General features: G+C 49.1%; 1 protein-coding gene across 9 annotated transcripts in view; it reads right to left on the bottom strand.

Moving 5' to 3' along the window:
* The window catches only part of palld (palladin, cytoskeletal associated protein), a 52,283-nt gene that overhangs the window by 5,764 nt on the left and 26,522 nt on the right, over positions 1-19,997 (bottom strand). For 2 of the 9 annotated variants that reach the window (XM_035647493.2, XM_047336728.1), the window contains 9 exons: positions 19,442-19,916; positions 17,448-17,483; positions 4,740-5,435; positions 3,768-3,912; positions 3,325-3,426; positions 2,234-2,272; positions 1,063-1,284; positions 529-678; positions 36-124 (listed from right to left, as the gene is read on the bottom strand). In XM_035647493.2, the coding sequence (XP_035503386.1) occupies positions 36-124; positions 529-678; positions 1,063-1,284; positions 2,234-2,272; positions 3,325-3,426; positions 3,768-3,912; positions 4,740-5,435; positions 17,448-17,483; positions 19,442-19,916 (1,954 nt within the window). Of the gene's footprint in view, positions 1-35; positions 125-528; positions 679-1,062; positions 1,285-2,233; positions 2,273-3,324; positions 3,427-3,767; positions 3,913-4,739; positions 5,436-10,595; positions 10,611-11,167; positions 11,324-17,447; positions 17,484-19,441; positions 19,917-19,997 lie in introns of those variants that run through there. The other 7 variants (XM_047336723.1, XM_047336725.1, XM_047336724.1 and 4 more) reach the window with 7 other exon arrangements.

Genomic DNA, 19,997 nt, shown 5'->3' with positions numbered 1-19,997 from the left:
TCTCCTCTCCTCGTCCGCCACCGACGACGCCTCACCTGCGCATGTGTCCCGGTGCCGAGCGCTGGCTGCGGCCGCGCTGGTTCACCGCCTGGACCATCATCCTGCCGGTGCAGCTCACCCTGCCCTGTGAGCAGAAGAGACGCACACACACACAGAGAGAGAGAGAATGGGAGCTTATGAGGTGTGAAACTCACACCACACCACAAGGTGCAGTCAGGCTGGAGGAAATAAAGTGCGAGTGTTAGAGCTGGAAGAGGCTGCTAGGAGAGGCCTGCATCATATATAAACGTTTGACCCTCATCAGGGCTTCACGTCGGTGATTTCCTGCCTCATTCAACGCCCTCTTCCTCCCCGGGCCCCTTATCTTAACACTCATTATTCTCTCGCTAAATAGCGCCGACATCCCGTGCAGGCGGCCAAGTAGACTTTCACGAAAACCCTCCTGTCGTGTTTCACGCTCGTGTGTTTGGGGGGGGGGGGGGGGGGGGGCGTTTTTCTTTGTTCGGAGCACGTATGGCGTCCGCTCACCTCGGGGTTGCCCGCCATGATGGTGTAGTTGCCGTCATCGTCCAGCGAGGCCGCGGTGGTGTGCAGGGAGCAGGTTCCGTCCGCCTCGCGGCTGATCCTGTAGTGCTCGCTCCTCTTGGAGATCTGCTTGCCATCCTTGAACCAGTAGACCTGTGACACCCACACCAGACAAGTTAGCCTTTGACAGACATTCCCCGCAAACTATGAGCGCAGCAGACGAAGAATCTCATTTTAATTCCATTTTTTCACGTTGTGGTCTCTCCCCCCTTTATCTCTCTGCTTCACTTCTAGTTCAGTTCATCCTGAGGCCTGTCAGCACCACATCATTACTGCGGACTGAGCCAGGGCCTCCTCTTATCACAACACAGAGCATATGTACAGTATCTGCGCCCTCCATCATCGGCATCGCACATCAGCAACTCCCAAGTAAGGAAGACAAGCCATCATGAATACTACGTAGTATTTATCTAATAACTTTAATCGCCGGCCATGTTTAAAATCGTTTCATGGTGAGTGACACGTGGACGCTCCCACCTTTGGCTTGGGGTCCCCGTTGACCTTGCAGGAGAAGGTGACGGGCATGCCCTCGAAGACTTTGTAGTGTTTGAGCTTGTGGTCGAAGGACGGCGCCGCCCCGCGGCCAGCGGAGTCGTCGTCATGCTGCACGTCATCGTCGGACTCCTCCACCGGAGAGCGCTCCAGACGGAACTCGATCTCACTGATCAGCCGCTGCTCGAAGCTGGACACTTTGTATTCCTAAGCGCCGGAGACAGGAAGAGAGAGAAAAAGAGGAAATATGTAGAGGGAGACTTGGACGGAAATGCCTGGATGGAGTTTGTGCGAACACGTGGCAAAGGCAAGCGACGTTTGAGTGTGCGCAATCAAAACCGCGGGTGCCCCGATTCCAAAATTATTCACACACTCGTTAACCCGTCTTCGTTGTCGCCCCCGCTACCCACTTTCTCGAAACGGCCTAGTTCCCTCTGCCCCGACGGGCCACTCCTCCTTCCCGGCCACCTCCATCAATCTCTCTGCGCCGTGGCTTTGCTGAGGCAGGGGGAACATCTGCAGAGCGGCACGGCCCGATGACACATCGCACAGATAATGACAGGCCTCGAGCACAGCTGCAGAGCCAGAGCGCTTCACTCCTCCTGAACTCGCCGCGCCGCTCGCACCAGACCTCAGCTGTGACGCGGAGCGGCCCACCCCGATCCTCTCAGGTGTTATGCCGGGAGAGAGCCGAGGCAGCTGCCGCGACACGTTCCCTCTGAGATCCTCGCTCGCCACCGTTCAAAGCGGAGCGAAGGCTCAACTGCGACTCGCAGCCCGAATGCAACGTAACGTGCAACGTGTGGCCGGCGTGCTGACAGACGCTTGTGCGTCGCGATCAAGCTCAAACATGCCTCAATATTTACAGTACATTCACACTACACATACTGAGCCCCGGCGAACACGCAAAGGTGCAGAGATCGCGCTCTAGACACAGGACATAGGACAAGTATTCAATATTTAAATATGGCGCTTTTTTTCGATCCATTCTGTTGTGATGATCAGAAACTGCCTGTGAAGGAACTGCACGAACCAGTGGACATGGAATCACTGACATTTGTTCTCTTCTCAGCTAATTCCCAGGCCTGATTGTGTGAGCACATCCAAGACACACAGTGACATTTTACATTACAAGAAAACTAAGGTTTCCAATAACCTTTTGAGGGCAAGATTCAGTATCAGATGACTTGTCTTCCTGTTGAGAGAAGAAAAAAGGGTTTGTGTGTGTGTGTGTGTGTGTGTGTCGTGCTGAGACCGAGCATCACACAGGGTGGTACACAGTTTGTATGTGTGTGTTTCAGTGTGTACATGTTTATATTCATGACCTTACATTGATTGAACGGACAATTGTCAAGCACATGCTGGACACAGCGATGAGAACAAAATGCCCCACGATGCACTGGCACTGATAGTTACACAGCCAATCGGATTGCTTCTCATGCCAACATCACACTGAATGTCCTAGTAATTATTATTATTATTATAATTATTATAAGTGAACGGTGACTTCAAATTCTAACCCATCCGTGTACATTCTGTTGAAGGACAATCCCGTGTCAGTCGGAGCCAGGCCCGCCCCGTTACTGATTGGCCCAATTTCATGTTAAAAAGTAAACTGGTATCTAATTACAAATGTCATGTTTGCAAAAAAGTCTATAGATGTTAATGAGCCAGGGAACAGGATTAATGTAAACGACCATTTACACAAACTGCAAACGCATAAGTGTTTATTTCTTTTAAATTCACTTCATTCCCTTGTGAATAAACACCTGGCCCCTGTGTTGAAGTTGCTATACTCTTTTTATTCCCTCACGCACGTCCACAGAACGTTTCGCTGGCTCCCAGACCGACGCCAGGTCACATGGCGCCTTCAAACAGTGTTACTCCGCGACACGTTTGCAGCAACACGGGTGTCTACAGGTTTTCATAAACAGAGCTTTTTATGGAAGACTCTGGAACACCTCATACCCTGCTTTCATAACTCGCACTTCAACAGTATTTACAGGGGACTGAGGGCGAGGGTGTGCGCTCTGGTTAACAAACAGAATATGAATGAAAGCCGGAGCTCATGAGATTGGAATGACACCAGCAGAGCATCGGCGGTCAAAGGGGAGAAGTGGACATTGCTTTTGTGGTTCATCCTGCTCATGGATTTCCATGCCTGTGTGATTTCAGGTGTGTGATCGTGTTCTGGTCCCCCCCCCCCCCCCCTGCAGGTGTGTGGACCCTCGTGAAGCGCCCCCATACCTGTGTTACTGGCTCCTCCTCTGTGTCCTGAGTGTTCAAGACTGTGGCAGCGTTGTCAGCACCCAGCAGTCTGCGAGCCATCTTCTCCTCATAGGTTAACCTCTGGAAGCAGGGATTAATGTTGTCAGCAGGGGGGGGGGGTTAGTGTGTGAGTTGCACAACACACTTATACACACACACACACACACACACACCATCAGCTAGCTACTGTATCTAAGCCTCGTGTTAATCAGGGATGTCATGTCTGGAGAAAACATTACGATTTTATTTGAGGATGCACGAAACTCAAAAACACAGATGGGTATTAAATCTGATTGCTTTCATGAACAGCGGTATGATTTGTTATTCTCTGTTAATGACATGAAACTGAATATGCTCTCTAATGCCTGCAAACACACACTCGTTTTAGGAGTAGAATCATGTTCCAAGAAACGAGCACACACCTGTTGACCGTTGCTCATGCGCTCCTCTTTAAAGCGCAGTTTTCTCTCCAAATCCTGGATGACGGCGTCCTTGGATCCCTGGATGTCCGAGTCGGAGGCGAGGCGCGGCGTCTTGGTGACCGAGGACTTCCTGGGGAACGCTTTGCTGAGAGACGGACAAAACAGAGACATCCGTCAACATTAACGTCGCGGTTATCTCGCCTCCTCTTTCCTCTCTGGCTCCCTTTGCCCCCCTCCTCTGGCTCCCCCTCTGGCTCGCTCACGTCCACCCTTATCTGGACGAGTCGAGCCACAGCATTCCGCAGGGTGTCTTCTTATCTCTCACAACTGTAGCAGGAATGCCAGGGAGAGAGGGGGAGAGCAGGATGGAGTGAGGGGCTGATGAAAACTGACTGGCAAAGAGTTGATGGTGGAATGTCCTTGATGGGGGAGGAGGGTCTTATCGTCTAGTTCAACAAGCAGAAGCTGAAAATGAAGCTCCAGTCAGCCTACAGTCCATTTGGACAGAAGATGAAAGACTCTGACAAGTGATAGATAGAAGTGATAGAACGTCTATGCACACTACAGTACAGCTACAGTGTTTATTTGAATTTTTTTACAAACCTTTCACTCTCAGATCTTCATGAATATTTTCTTGCCATATGGGGACTAAAGCTCTCGCGGCTCCAGAACACTTTTGTGTGTGTGTACGTGTTTGTGTGTGTGTGTGTTTAACAGGGTCTCTTTAGTCAGCGTTTTCCTGTAAACAGGCCGTGTAGAAATGTAAACATGTCATCGTCCATCTTGCAGCAGACATTCAGCCTCCTGCCTCCAGCTGCAGGCAGGTTTATCCGAAGGGCAGCGCTACCCGCCTGAGACACACACTGTGTTTAAAGGGCTGACTATATGTTACGCAAATTGGGAAACACTGTAAAGAAAGTGGCGTTTACGAATGTGTGTGTGTGTGTGGGTGTGTGAGTAAGGGATACTTACACAGTCCCATTGCCTTTCGGAAGGCCCAGGGCGTTGACTGTGGGACTGCCGGGTGTGGAGGGTGTGGAGGGCAACACTGCGGACAGGAAGCTGGAGGCTGGAGACGGGGGGACGGAGGAGAACGGAGAGGACATATCCGAGTAGGCCGGGGACATGGACATAGGCGGAGGGGGTGGAGGAGGAGGAGGCGGGGGAGGAGGGAAGTCTTGGGCGGGGCCAGTCGGAGAGGACAGGTTACTGGAGCTGAGGAAGGGTGGAGGTGGAGGCGGGAAGGAGGGTGAGCCGGGAGACTCCACGCTGCCCGCCTTGGTGAACGGGGGCAAGGTGACCCTGGTGAAGGGCTTGTGTGAGGTGGGCGGAGACAGAGGGGAGGACAGGCTGGAGCCTGAGGAGCCCGAGGACTGGGTGACGTAGCCCGCCCCGCCGGGGCTCTGGGCAGCGATGAACTGCTTGGGCCGGGCATAGTTGAAGGTGCTGGCCTGCATGGTGACACTGCTCTCCAACTCCTGGAAGGAGGGAGGAGGGGGAAGAGGTGGAGACGGTGGAGCAGGTGGAGGCACTTCCTGGGATGCTTGCTCTGGAGGGGGCGGGACTTCCTGGCTCTGCTGCTCCTGTTGATGCTGCTGTTGCCAGTTGGCCGCTTCCTGCTGTTCCAACAGAATCTGGTCCTGCAGCTGCTTCAGCTGGGATGCGTTCCTGCAATGGAGAGGCACGGTCGTCAGTGACAGCGATCAGAAACCGAAGGCAACTTTGTGTTTTCTTGAGGCCGTTTCATTCCTTACAAGTAACAGACTCGTAAAAAATGTTACAAAGGCATGCGGCTGTTTTCAATTTACGCATGAAACCATCATCTGGTCTCTATCCAACTGTTGTCAGAGCCCCGTAGGATGCCAGATGTGAGGATCACGGATTGAGAGTTAAAATGCCTGTCAAAAGTTGCGAGTGTGAAAATGCTCATTATTAAAGATATGCAGCTTTTGAAGATGCCATGAGCACACAACAGTTTGTAGAGTCGTCTGTTTCTCTACTGTTCTGAAGGTGGTATGTAGACAACTTGTTTTGTGTGTGTGTGTGTGTGTGTGTGTGTGTGTGTGTGCGTGTGCGCGTGTGCGTGTGTATGTGTATGTGCGTGCGTGCGTGCGTTCAGTGAAGGAAACCACTGCCACCAGCAGCATGTGCTGATAGGTTATCAGCCTCCTGCCTTTCACAAAGACTTGTTGAACAGCCAGCCCGTTGACAATATGTCAAGTATCGCAAAGGAACCAGGAGAGGAGTGTGACGCTGAGGAAAACCGCTCTGTTCCTGTTGCTCAACAGCACAGCAGTTTGTCCTGATGGACTGTAAACCGGTGTGGTGCAGGGGCAGAGCTCAGATATGATGTTTTTTTCCCATGTGTGAAATCAGGAAAAAGGGAACCGCACGGTTGAGGCGTGGCTCCTTGTATCTGAATGGCACCGTGATGAAAGAAAAACACAAATGTAATGGCATGGACATGGTGTCATATTTTTTGTTGCTGTTGCCAGGGATGGGTCCTGATTATGAAGTATTGTGTTTTCTCACAGAGGTGTGGTTGTCCAGCCTCTCCCCCAGGGTTGGACCGGGTTGTCACGTCACTGTGGTTGAGGGGGAGGTCTGGACCTTTTTGTGGTGTCATCATCCCCCCCCCCCCCCCCCCCCCCCCCCCCGTGGAGTCGCAGAAAACAAACTTTACATGCGCCGGGAGGGTTTTTTAAAGAGGACTAACTTTGAAAACCACAAGATAGAAGTGGACGCTCAGAATTGGCCCCCGAGGACCAAGATGAGGACATGGGACTTTGGGAAAGTTTGAAGTCATAAACCTTCAGAGTGCACAGCCATGTGCATGTGACTGTATGAGCTCTTCGTAGGCAGCCTGTTCAGAATATACTGTACATCCCAGTGGTGCATGTTACCGGGAGTCCACCAAGTTCACGTGCCCAAATCTTTTCCAGATGTTGAACAATCAGTGAACTATTTTTCATCAGCCACAATGCGCCCCCCCCCCCCCCCCCCCCCCCCCCACACACACACATACATTTGCACACAACACCAGTGAATATGTGACTAAACTTACAGCTGTAGCCGTGTGGAACAAGTCCACCACACAGCTACGTGACAGATTGCTCTGTCCTCACCAGTTGTTTTGGCATGTGCAGCCACAGAGGAGACTTTACTCGCCAAAAATAAAAACCCATTGGGGTTAGGGTTAACCCATTAGTTTTTAAAGCATCTATTGTGATCGTCCTTACTGGATCCTCTGACCGCAAGAGCACAGCACACGACCGGTTCAGTGTCGCGCCTCGCGTCCCATACGTTTTGCTTTACTCCCCCCCCCCAAAGGTCTCCCGCTCGGGCCTCCACCAAAAGATCACTTTTACAGGAATAGTTTGGCAGCCCGCGAGGCCTGCAGCGCTCGCTCTGCAGCGGTTTGATTCCTTTTTTGGCTGTGTTTGCTCGGAGCGTCAGGCAGAAGCACCCTGCCTGCCCGTGTGCCTCAGCAGAGAGGAAACACACTTCATTTCCTCGCAGCCTCGTCCCTCTCAGCCCGACACACGGCTTCACTGGCTCACCGCGAAAGACCTTGAGGGTCTTTTTCAGCGATCACCTTTGTTTTTGACACCTGACCCCACACACATTGTAATGTTCTTCAGAAATTAGTTTCGAAGTTGTGATTTCCCCTTTTGTCTCTTCTTGCCCTGAGTAGTAATGAACATGAGGGAGACTAGATGCTATCCAGCTGGAACTGACATCACCCCTTTGCCTTAAAACGTGCTCTGTACTTTCTATAGAAAACTTCAGCTAAACAAGTGCACCCATTCATTACAAAGGCACTCTGCTGTGCAACATCTCATAACACACTCTCTCGCTCTCAAGAAATCCCTCATTGTGGAAGTCGTGACACACGTTCAAGTCATCCATCCGCATTTAAAATGCACCCGCATGACATTTGAATTCCATGTAATCAGCATCGACTCCTGTTTAAACGTTCGGCATGCTTCATATTTGACAGCGCATGAAAAGGTCAGCTGGTGTTATTTGCCAGTTTTATGGCCCACTTAAGGATTTACATCAAGGGAAAGATGGAGGCGAGGCTGATACAGACACTGTGACCCTGCAGAGGTGCTGCCCCCGGCCTCTCGTCGTCCAGACCGCTCTGACCGCACCGAGCAGAACATGGCCGCCGTGCCTTCTCGTCCCCACTGTCTCCCCACGGGGCCTGTCCACTGAGACAGAACAGGGAGAAAAAAAGAAAAAAAAGCTATGCAAATGATTATAATGTGCCTACAAAATGCCTTTTGAAGCAGAGCAGGCCTCCTTTCGGGCCTCCATCGCTCTCTCTCGCTCTCTGTCTCTGCGGTGGAGTGAGGCTGAATTAGGAGGGAAGTGTTCCTCTGTCGCCATGCCAACGGCCCTGTGTTTTGCCGCTCCGGTCGGAGCCAACTGGCCCACAGAGCGCCGCGCTTCAGCTCCTCCGTCTGCCATTCCAACTGTAACACGGTATTACTCTTATGTCTCTCTCTCTCTTATTGCCTCTCCTTTTTTCTTGACCCGACTCGTGGTATAAATAGGCAAAATCAGTTAAGTCTTCTCCCACTTTGATCCTGGAAAAACTCCTGTAATTCTTTTGCAGGGGGGAAAAAATGGACAAGTGTAGAAAAAAGGCAAAAGAGGAATCTGGTCTGGAGGAGGTTTGTCTCCCTAGTTTTCTACATGGAAACACTCAATAAACAGACCCAGGAGCAGCTTGACAGTAACTTCATTGAATTAAATGCATTGCACAGCCTCGCGCCTGTATCGGTCCGGACCCAGCGGAACGCGGAGACGTGCCAGACACAGTGGGACTTTACAGGCAGCATCTTGCATTAATAAGTGAAGGACCTCGACGTGCGAAAATGGCCACGTTCGCTCAGCGCCGCTTGTTTGTGCTCCCTGTAACAGTAAAGTGCGTGAGAAAGTCGTGAGCGAGCCGGGAGCAATCCGCAGGCCTGTCTGCCGCTATGGGCCGCTTCATGAGAGTCTGCCAGCTGATGACAGGAAGAGCGCGAGGAGGGGAGAGGAGAGGGGCGGGGGGGGCAGGAAGTTGTTGAGTGTACATCGCCACTAATGAGAGGTTTCCTTCTGTAAACAACAACATGAAGGGGAACTGGGGCCGCGTGTGTTCGGTCTAAAAAGGCCGTAGGTGTGTGTAAACAGAGACATTTTTCTCTCTCTCGAGCAGAAGCCAAGAACAAGGCAATCTTCTGGGGCTCGCAGCGACTTGAACCTGGGAAGGTTCTGGTTACTCACAGGTTATATGCTCGTTTGGGTGTTTGCACTACACCTCTGCGCGTTTGCTCCTGCAAACACGACCTTGCCTCTCGTAAATGATTTATATCCAAGTGGTCGAAATTGAGCTCCAGTATCACACCTACAAGGCAAACACAGCCATGAACAACCCAGTCTGAGAGCCGAGGAAACCCAGGAGGTTGAATTGGCACGGCTCCGTGGGAAAACCTGGATTCATCATGTTTACCTGTCCGAGCACCCACACACTGTTCCCTGTTTGCATTCAACACAGAGCGTTGCGTGATCACAACAACGCGTCAACGTGAACCCGTCCGATGCCCCCGGGGCGAGACACACACACACACACACACACACACGAGCTGGTGTCTGGATGACGACCGGGCTGCCAGACGATGAGTAAGAGACTCGCCGTGCGTCTTCACTTCTGGAGAAGTTGCTCCCGACCGACGTCCTGACTGACTTGTGTCGTCCCGTCTGTGACTCGAAGTGTGTCATGACCTTGCCGAGCAATAACTGAGAAGGGTGTGCTAGCTCTTATGACGCCAGTCGATAGCCACACACATCACTCTTGACTCCCCCCTTCCTTCTCTCCATGTGCGCCTCCTTCTGCCCTCCACGAGAAGAAGCAGAGTAGCAGAAGGAGCCTCTCCAGGTTTCCACCATCACATCAACCTAAGCTCACAGGCTCTGACTCCCCAAAATCGGAGCTGCTGCCGCTCCTGCTGCAGGGGACACACACTATGTCACACGCACAAGTGTCTTCCTCCGCGTCCGCCATTTCCGTCCATGCACTCCTTCCCCATGTCAGCGGACATGTTCTGCCTCAGCCTTTGTTCTCCTGCTGTCCTTAACTTATTTTCAACCCCTCTCCTCCCTGGATACCCCATCCCCCCGTTCTCTCCCCATTCCCCTCGTTCTCTTTGGCTCTAATTGCACACACACCACATAAAACAGAACCAGACTGTTTTCCTTCTCCCCCCCCCCCTTCACTTTTAAAACGCAGCACAGACCGTTTTTCTTTTCGCTGCACCAACAGCTCACGGCTGCTGCGTTCACCCACTTTCTCCCTGTCCTACTTTCTTTCCTTCTTTCTTCCTATACAATTAGTTTCCCTCTCACTCCTAAACCAGGGCTCATGTTTCATATCCGAGTGGAGTGGAGAGGGCTCTCCACCATCGGTGAGCCCTGCTTCTCACTATATAGCCCCATCCATCCATCCATCCATCCATCCCTCATCTCCCCACTCCTCCACCTTTGGCTCTTTTGGCCCAAGTGAGACGGGGAGCGTTTTTTTTCCCTTTCCTTAAGCCTCTATAGAAGGAATGCTGAGGACATTCTTCTCTGGATCGGAGTGGGGAAGACATCGCCATCAAATGGGATTAGCAGCAGGAGAGGAGGGAGAGGAGGGAGGGGAGGAGAAAGACGGGGAAGAGGGAAGAGCCAGAAAGAGAAAAAGAGGCCAAAAAAAAACCCAACAGAAAAGTGAAGAGTGGCTCAGAAGAAAACAGTCATTGAAAGAGTCACGGCCGAGCAAGACGCACGCTTTCTCACCTAACAGACTCTATTGTGTCAGCTAATCCATCTGACTCCACCGAGGAGCTCCGCAAACAGACGGATCATCTCGCCACATAAACACATTCGGCATCACAGAAACATACCAACTTATCGTTGCCAAAGTCATTCTCCTCTCTCTCTCTCTCTATCTCTCTCTCTCCCTCTCTACCGTCTCTCACTACCTTGCTGGAGCCTCCGGCAAATGAATGGGTATTAGACTCAGAGAAAAAACCACACGTCAAGTGGGAAACATATGATTTAGACATTGACACACCAAGTTGGTGGACCAGGAGACCCTGGAGAAAAAAAATGATCTACCTCCATCATTAGTCCCTCATTCAAATTTAATGACAACGCATTTGGCTCTAGTGCCTTTGCAATTAAAAAAGTGAATAATAACAAAAAACCCAAAGAATTGAAACTTCATTTGAAAAGTTTCCTTCTGTGAGTTAAAGAAGAGCATGTCATCAATCCCCCCCCCCCCTTTTCTTCTAAGTGCCATTGAGGTTTGCTTACTTTGAAATGAGTTGTCACTTGTTGACACTATGCAGAATAAGGATGGGTTTTACCTTCAGTGTTGTGGTCTCGGTGTGAGGCTGCTCTGATATTCCCCTGCAGGAGAGTGAACTGCATGTCAGTGCTGCCCTGCCAGGTATGAGGAGCATATATAGAGCACCAAGCAGCCAGACAGTGACAGACCCAGTAGCTCTCTCTCTCTCTCTCTCTCTCTCTGCATGAGTCAGTCTGTCTGTGAGCTCCTCCCCTTCAAAATAAAGGCGCTCAGCCTTCCCGGCAAGACCGGCTGCTTTCAGAATAAGAGCTGCAGTCCTGCTCTCTGAACTGTTGGGTTGGGAGGAACTTCCCCTTGGGACTTAGGACGCAGAAATAACAAACAGCTTCTCGAGTTGTGGAAAAAGAGAAAAAGGTCCCTACGAAAGACAGGAAGAGAGAACGAAAGAGACACCCGTATCTAATTTCTTTTACTCATGCTCTATGCGTCCACATCCACATTGTTTCATGAAGGATTGAAGACGAGAGAACGATGGAGGCGAGAGAAAGGGAAGACAGATTTAGAAGAGTAATCATCTGAACAATTCTCTCGGTTTCAAGTGTCACAAGTGAGATTTGTCCATTGTGAGGTAACGTTTGACAGAATGCCCTGACTGTAAATAAAACCCACCCTCTCTTCATGGCCGCACAGAAACACTATCCACTGTTCACATGTTAACATGAGCCAAGCGGCTATTATGTACACGCAGAGCATATATGGAACCTAATCGTTATGTGAAGCACATACTGTATATTGGATCTTTGGAACAATGTGAGTAATAGACACATTCCCAGTGTCCTTGTGTGTGTGTGTGTGTGTGTGCGCGCAAACCCCCAGCATATACCCACATAGATCTGGTTTCATGGGCTGAAATATGTTCACAATTATTCCACTTCTCAATAAAAAAAAAATCCCCCTTCATTTTTGTGCCATGAAACAAAAGGTATTTGGGTAATTATCATTTCTATTTTTGTGCGTAATGCCTCTATTCTTAGAGTTTGGAGTGTGTTCCCAGGCAGCTGATGAGTCACCCTGTGTTGATGGACGACGGGAGCCCGTGGACCTGGTCCAGTGGAGTGTGTGTGTGTGTGTGTAGTTAGTACAGTAAAGTGTGTCTGTGAAAGGTCAGAGGGCCAGTAGGTGAGGGAGGGTCTTCCTCTCTGTGGAGGTTGCGAGTCATTCCCTGTGTGCTGAGTCGCGAGGCGAGTCAGAGTGAATCTCCTCAGACATTTCTTGGTGACAGCGGTGTCATGAGTGTGTGTGTTTGTGTGTGAACATCATTACACCCTCTAATTAACATCCACATGTGGAAGTTGTGTGTTGGTTTCACCGGGAGTGTGTCCAAAGGGAGATACTGTCAATAGAGCTACCACACACACACACACACACACACACACACACACACACACACACACACACAGCCACACACAACACTACTGGAGCCGGGATATAATCAGAGGTTGATTGAACCTCATCCGGAAACAATTTGATTGTCCTTGTGTGTGTGTGTGTGTGTGTGTGTGTGTGGTGTATTGTGTATTTATCTGTGTGTTTCTCCGTGTTTAACATACCAGGTTGTTCTTTCCTGGGAAACACTGTCTGCTTTCTATGAGGGGATCACAGAGGCCCGTTAGTTTCCATGCTGTCAACTGCAAAGCATACACCCAAGTCTCTCGCTCCCCTCAACCCTCTGTGCGACTTTCAATCGCTCCCTCTCTCCCCTCTACTCTCTCTGCCCCCCCCCCTCCGTGTTATGAAGGTCAGCTCCGACAACTCTCTTCCTTATTTGGAAAGTTTCTCCATTCCGTGCAGGTCACTCTCGCCCAATCGGCCAATCCGGTGGTGGTTAGTCCGTTGTGTCAGCCAATCCTGTCTCTCCCATATCCTTTTAAGGACTGCCCATCTCTGAGTCTGGAGGTTGATGTGAAATGATCTGCTTTCCTGCTCTCTCCCCGTGTCTCCGCTGACTTCATTTCGCCGTTCGTCCTGTTGCACAATCCCCCACCTCTCCCTCTGATGACAGCTGATTCTCTGTCTCAGCCTTTTTTTTTTCCTTTTCCATTCGCTGAAAAATCAAAAACTCCCATGGTCTGCAGTCACCGAGGCAGGCACACCCATCAGGGCACTGGTCCACAATCACTGTTACACCTCTACTACTTTTTAATTAGACGTGCGATCAAGACCGACCACAAGCACAGTCCTCAGCGTGTAGCCAGCGCCATATGTGGCCGTTCGACGCGCATGTTTCCTGCTTTCCCTCAAACCGCAAGCAACACCTCGACAAGAAAGTGATTGTTAATACTTCATTAGAGAGTTCATGACTTGCACCTCGTAAACAAACGCACACTGCTGAGAGGAAGCTCTGAGTCACAGCGCAGACATGCGACAGATCCTGGCAGCCAGATCTCCTTGCTCAGCAAGTGGAACACAGAATGGATACCGCTTAAAATTTTGAAGTAGCCAGCATGAAATTCGACTTGCAGTTTGATTTCAGAATAATGAAATCTCAGCTGGACAGACACTGTAAACACAAGTAGAAGTTAAGTGTGTGTGACAGGGGGAGAAGGGGGCTGGCACCGAGCATTTTGTTGCCTTCAGTTTACTCGTCGTTCCCCTTGACAACAACCTCACTGGGGTTAAAGAGGTTTGGAGCTGTTGTGCGGGAATCATTTAATCTCAGCGGTATGGCAGTTATGTCAGCGGACGTGGATTGGAAGGTATAAGGTCAAGCCGCGCGCGCCGGGCCATTCCTCCTCTCTATCACGGCAGTTTACAAGTATGCAGAGCCGATTGTTGTCACTTAACACGTTGTAAGCTCCCGTGGGAATCGGGACGTCATTGCCCTGTGTTCGTGTGAGTTAGGGACGAGAGAGGATTCTACATTATGGCATGTTGAATTTCAGCAGAAGTGTGTCATGATGACAGGATCACATCATGTCATCTTTTAAATAATTAGAAAATGAGCCATTGGATTGTTCAAACGGTGGAATACAGGTAATTGCACAGAACACCAATGTGATATGGAATTGATAGCTCATCAAGATCGTATTATTGATTTCAGCAATAACAACCAACCATGGAGTTAGCTTTGCTATGTTGTAATATTTTGTACAATCAGTGATGTCTGATCTATAGCCTCTGAAAGCTAATTCACGCGCGCATGTAACCTTTCCACCTCCCTCCTTGAAACAAATAGATTCTCAACCTCCATACTTTTCTTCCAAAGTAAAAACAAAGTAAGTAATAATCAAGAACAACCTCTTTATAATCAAGTACAGGTACCGCTTACTGTATGTACAGTAGTTCTCTGGTCTGTTTAAATTCACACATGCAATTTCCGCGTCTCCTCCGTCGACCTCTGGCCTCATGCTGCCGGCCTACGCAGATCGCCCAGTCAGTCGGTCGCTTTTGCTTTTTTAACAGCATCTCTTTAACAAATCAAAGGCAGAAAAACTGAAAAAGCAAAAGCATAAAAATCGGCGTAGTGAGAAAAGGCCAAACTGAGGTGCCTGTGTTTCATCATCTGTAATCTGCAGAAAAAAACCAGAGACGTTGCTCGCGAGCGTTCGGCTCGCACATAAAAGCAGGCTGTGGAATGGAATCCGTGCAAGAGAACAATTTCGACTGTCAGAGTTGATTCCCGGTCTTATGAAAGAGAGATTAACCCGTGGAACGAGGATAATTGTTGCCTCCGCTAATTGTGCTCGGTGTGTGACGCCCACTTAGACATTATCCCAACCCATAATATGCGCTGCCTCTATTATCAAGGTCAATATCATGGTGGTCACACCTTCGACGTGCTGCACTGGCACTTTTGACTGTCTCCACCGTCGTCTTGTGGCCTTGTTTTTCCAAGCTCACTCGAGCTGTGTCTTGAAACGGTCGCTCACAGCTACGCCCTAACGTGTCACTGCGTGTATACGTTCATGTGTAGGTGACTCAGCAACACGAGGAGAGCACTTTTTCATAGCCACCGTACAAAAATCTGGATATCAAAACACACGACCACATGCACAAGTTTCTCTCTTGTACTAGCCAGAGCAAAAATGAAAAAAAAAAACGAAATGCTCACGTGAAGTGAAATCAACCGAACCTTCCCAAATGTCTTCATCTTCAGATTGTATCCTTCATGTTATGGAGACTGCAGTCTGCATAATTCGACTGTGTGAACAGATTGAGGTCACCACAACATGAGTGATACCTATCACACGCACGCATGCGCGCGCACACACAGATTTACAAGCTCCAGGTGTTATAAGTCCATCGTGATTTGACTTTATAGACGGTCACATATGTAGCGTTACACCCCGGACAGAGCGGAGTTATGATGTAGAATCAGGAGAGACCGTAACTCTGTCAGAAATGGCATTGACCTTGAGTTGAGACACAAAGTTTCACCCCGTTGATTTACGGCTCGTCTCAAAGTTTCATCCTCTCGTGGGTTTAATATCTGTACAGTAGCTCTGAATCTACGGACCCCACTGCAGGAGGCCCAGTTTATCTCCCACACCAGCGCCAACCAATGCCAACACAACTTTTGATTGTCTTCACATTACACAACTGCTAAAAACAAAATGTCATTTCTGGCAAAACAGTTTTGCTTTGTATGGTTAATCCTTGAAGCAGTTTATTAGAGGGCGCAACATAGTGGCTGTAAATGGGGCCATTCGTTCATTTTATCCATCAAATTTACCAACTGAAGGAAGTAACAAAGGAGCATGCAACGAGATAGTGATATCTACCTATTCTCCACCATGTGATAAAAGATTCTGCTTTCTCCCCAGAGCTGAATCCTGTTTCACATCCAACTGAACAATTTGAGCCTCTCCCCTGAGAATTTCCCTATGGTTCATATATGCCGACGTCTGGCGTCGACACACGAATACCTACCGACACCCGCGCTCTCTTCCTTCGGCACAGAAAAACAGCAGGTCTGTTTTCACAGCTCGGCTCTCCTGCGGGCCGTCCCGCCTGCCAAGTCACACAACGACTTCCTCCACCTCATCGGCTCAGTGCCGCTGAAGCAACACTCGTCCCTTTACACAGGCTTCCAGTCTGTTATTCGTCTGACTTAGAAGAATTTCTTTTTAGGCTTGCGAATAGGAACATATCCCCCAAGTAACTATAAGCACCGGTGCTGAGAGACTGTGTAAAAATGATTTGATGTAACTGTCCCTTTAAGAATAATCATGGATGCTGTGAAAATGGACAATCATTTCTGGGGCTATCTGCATGGGGGGCACCTTCACTTGAGAGTACACTGGAGAGATCCTTCCGAAAATCTCTCCCAGTTGGTGCTTACCTCTCCACACTTATGTCTTATATTAGATGAACTGCTTTCTCAAATAGTAAAACTCCATCCATACCAATCCCTTTGTCCTTTAATTAAACAACCTAGTAAAACTTATTATTTCATTACGTCTATTTCATGACATTGACTTGGTTTAAAAATAGCGCACGTTGTGCTCACAGTTTCCACTTGATTGAATTAATAGCAAGTGGTTGGTTAGAAAGTCATTAAAAAGAGCACCTATAAAATGGGGAGAGAGAAAAAACAACAACAAAAAGCAATTAAAGTAGCTAACTGGGATTACTTTTCAAAGGCTGCAGGCTTTACTGTGCTCTGTGAGTGTTTCACTGCAGCAGCATGTGGCTCACATTGAAGAGACAATATATCAGTCTGTATGGAATGTGCCATACGACAAACAGGAAACGATGAGCCCCCGTGATAAGCTGAGGAGGCGGGGGGTTTAGGTCGAGAGTGGTCAGCCTCTGATCCTACACATCACCTGAGGAAACATGGAGCTGTCTGGCAAAAACATGGCCCGTGGTTGATGGCAGCGCTGCTGTTTTTACGGCGTGATTACTGAATTTAAAGGGGATACGTCAGGAGAGGGGTGGCTGGTGCTTTGCAATTGCTTCACAGTCGGGAGCTGATTGTTTTTAACAGCAAATCCGTGTTGCTATTGTGGAAAGATACAGAGAGAGGCCGCTTTACTGTCTCCGTGCTATTTTGAGCACCAGAAATGAAACCCGAGGGGACTTCTCATAAATTTGTCTATCGTAAATAAGTACTCAATTTACATTGATATTCATCATTTCTGTCCCCGTGGAAGCCCTGAGATTCTTCTGGTATCTCTTTGGTAAAATATGAAGGGCTTCCAGAATATACTACTGTATACTTGGACGCCACATGGAAAACTTTGGAATGACATGACAACTGATTTAATAAAGGCTACTGTACATGTGGTGCCACTCAAAACACATCCAGAGCATCACCGTCGCAGCCGAACATTTACCTGTGATTTTCTGTCTTCTCCTCTATATTCTGGGCTCTGGAAGCACAGAATTTACAAGTCACAACATTTATGTCAACAGATATGCAATTGCACCCGTCATCAGGAACGAATCCAGTTCACATGCGATGCAAAAAACCCAAAAACAAGCTTTGCTCGTCTACCGCAAAATTCTAGTCTACATGCAGCCGGCCATAAGCCACGGCAACACTGATAGCATCTGCTTTTGTTGGGATGAACAGCTTGCATTGTTCAATATTGGGACATATATCATATCATAATATTAGAAACCTATAGGGTTCCATCCATCCATCGTCTACCGCTTTATCCACTTAAGGGTCGCGGGGGGCTGGAGCCAATCCCAGCTAACATTTGGCGAGGGGCGGGGTTCACCCTGGACAGGTCGCCAGCCTATCACAGGGCCACATACGGAGACAAACAACCATTCACTCTCAAATTCACATCTACAGTATTTAGAGTCTCCAATGAACCTAACCCCATTCTGCATGTGTTTGGACCGTGGGAGGAAGAACCCAGAGAACCCGGAGAGAACCCACGCATACACGGGGAGAACATGCAAACTCCACACAGAAAGGCCCTGGTTGGTTTGAACCGGGATTCGAACCCAGAACCTACTTGCTGTGAGGCGAAAGTGCTAACCACTTCACCAACAGCCCATGATAAATATTGTGATTGAAAAAAAAAAAAAAAGGAGGGCAATAACATGACTGAGCGTCTGTAGCTTTTCTGTCTTGTAATAGAGGAAAGGTCAGGGGATCAAGGTTTTTACATTTCATCCACTGGGGTCCATGAATTGATAATAATTTGATAATCCCTTGGTTGTCAAGATATTTCAAGGGCTAAATTTCATCATCTGGGACCAACGAATGTCTATACAGAGTTGGTGCCAATCCAATCTTGTACACGTTGAGATGTGAACAAATTGCCCTACTGAAGAGAAAGTCAGGGAATCGCTGTAGTTATTACAGTTCTTTCATTCTTTTTCTTTCTTTGAACTAATTCCATGGTGGTCCATTCAATCATAAGTAGAGAGAATCATGGTAATACCAGAGGTAGGTCTGTAGGATTCGTTCTCTGGGAACCTTGAAAAGAAATCGATCTAACATAATGAGATATTTCAGTCTGGACCAAATAGTTGGAGGAAGAACAAAGCAATCTCCCGCATGACAAAAGGCTAGACGAAGACAAGAGAGTGAAATAAATATCTCAAAACAAACTGACAGAGTAAAAGAATATATTACAATTATTTCTACATGGTCTGCTGTCTTTTATTAAATCAGAAATGCCAGGCATCCTGGCAACATTGGAGATAAAGATTGCTAACCATGCAATCGCCACATCCCTGATTTTGAGTCTGGATGTTCCATCTGTTCCCTCAACTCTTCCTCTAAATGTCTTTTCATCTACTTTATGTTTTTTTTTTAACTAGGGTAAACAATGTGTTTTTTTTAAAAGTCATCCATAAAAAAGAGACATTGTCACTGCAGACAACTCGAGAAGACACTGACCCACCGGATACAAAAACCTCTCAAAGCCCAAGCTCTCCTGTGATAACAGTGACATCCTACCTGATCCCCACAGAGCTCACAGAAAGGTGCTCAGGGAAAACAACACAAAAACAGGATCGCTCTGTCCCGGGCTGGGCATGCAGTCCGAGGTCACACAGAAACAATAGGAGCCATCCAGCAAAAGCCACGCAGATCGGTTTACAGCCAGAGACAGATGGCAGCAAGCAGACTCGCCCTGGCACACACTATGCCACACTGACACCAGCATAAAGGCAGGGGAATGCTTTTGTTCTAAAAAAATAAATAATAATAAAAGGCCTGGGATTCCCCCGTTAACCCTTTCACAAAACGGACACACAACGCTATCATTTCCCACAGACCAGAGCCTGTCTCTCTCCCAACAACCCCTTTGCCGGTGACTGGCCTGCCCCCGGGGCACAGACACATGGGGACACGACAGGTACTCACAGCTTTGGTTTGGGCCTGGTCGGCAGTGGAGGGCCGTCCTTCGCGGGGGATGGAGACAGCGTGTCTGAGGTTGGAGGGGATTCTTGTGTCACCTGAGCCGGACTTTGGGCCACGATCGGGACATCTGCCACAGGGTCAGACTGTGGTAGAGGTGGAGGTGGGGCTGGTGGTGTGGTCTCTTTAGGTGGGCTTGGGGTGGGAGGCAGATTCGGGGGCTGGCCATTCTGTATCAACTCTTTCCCCCCGTGCTCCACCTCCACCTCTGACCGTGCTTGTGCCGGAGGCAGAGCTGAGACACTGGGCCAGATCTCCAGCTGCTTGATGTGGAAAGCCTCGGTGGCGGGAAGAGGCAGCGTCTTGGGTGGCAGCTCCAGGAGGCTGATCTCTGTGGGTGGGGGAGGCGGGGGGAAGGGTGCTGTATCCTCAAACCCTGAGCTGTCACCAGACAAGCCATTACTGGATGAGTCCTCGGCTACTGAGGGAAGCAAACAAGAGAGGAAAGTGGGAAAATGTTGGACTTCGATGTTCAGTTTTTCGCACACACACACACACACAC

The sequence above is a fragment of the Scophthalmus maximus genome, chromosome 13, assembly GCF_022379125.1.
Source record: "Scophthalmus maximus strain ysfricsl-2021 chromosome 13, ASM2237912v1, whole genome shotgun sequence".
NCBI lineage: Eukaryota > Metazoa > Chordata > Actinopteri > Pleuronectiformes > Scophthalmidae > Scophthalmus > Scophthalmus maximus.
This window is presented reverse-complemented; position numbering and strand designations above follow the sequence as displayed.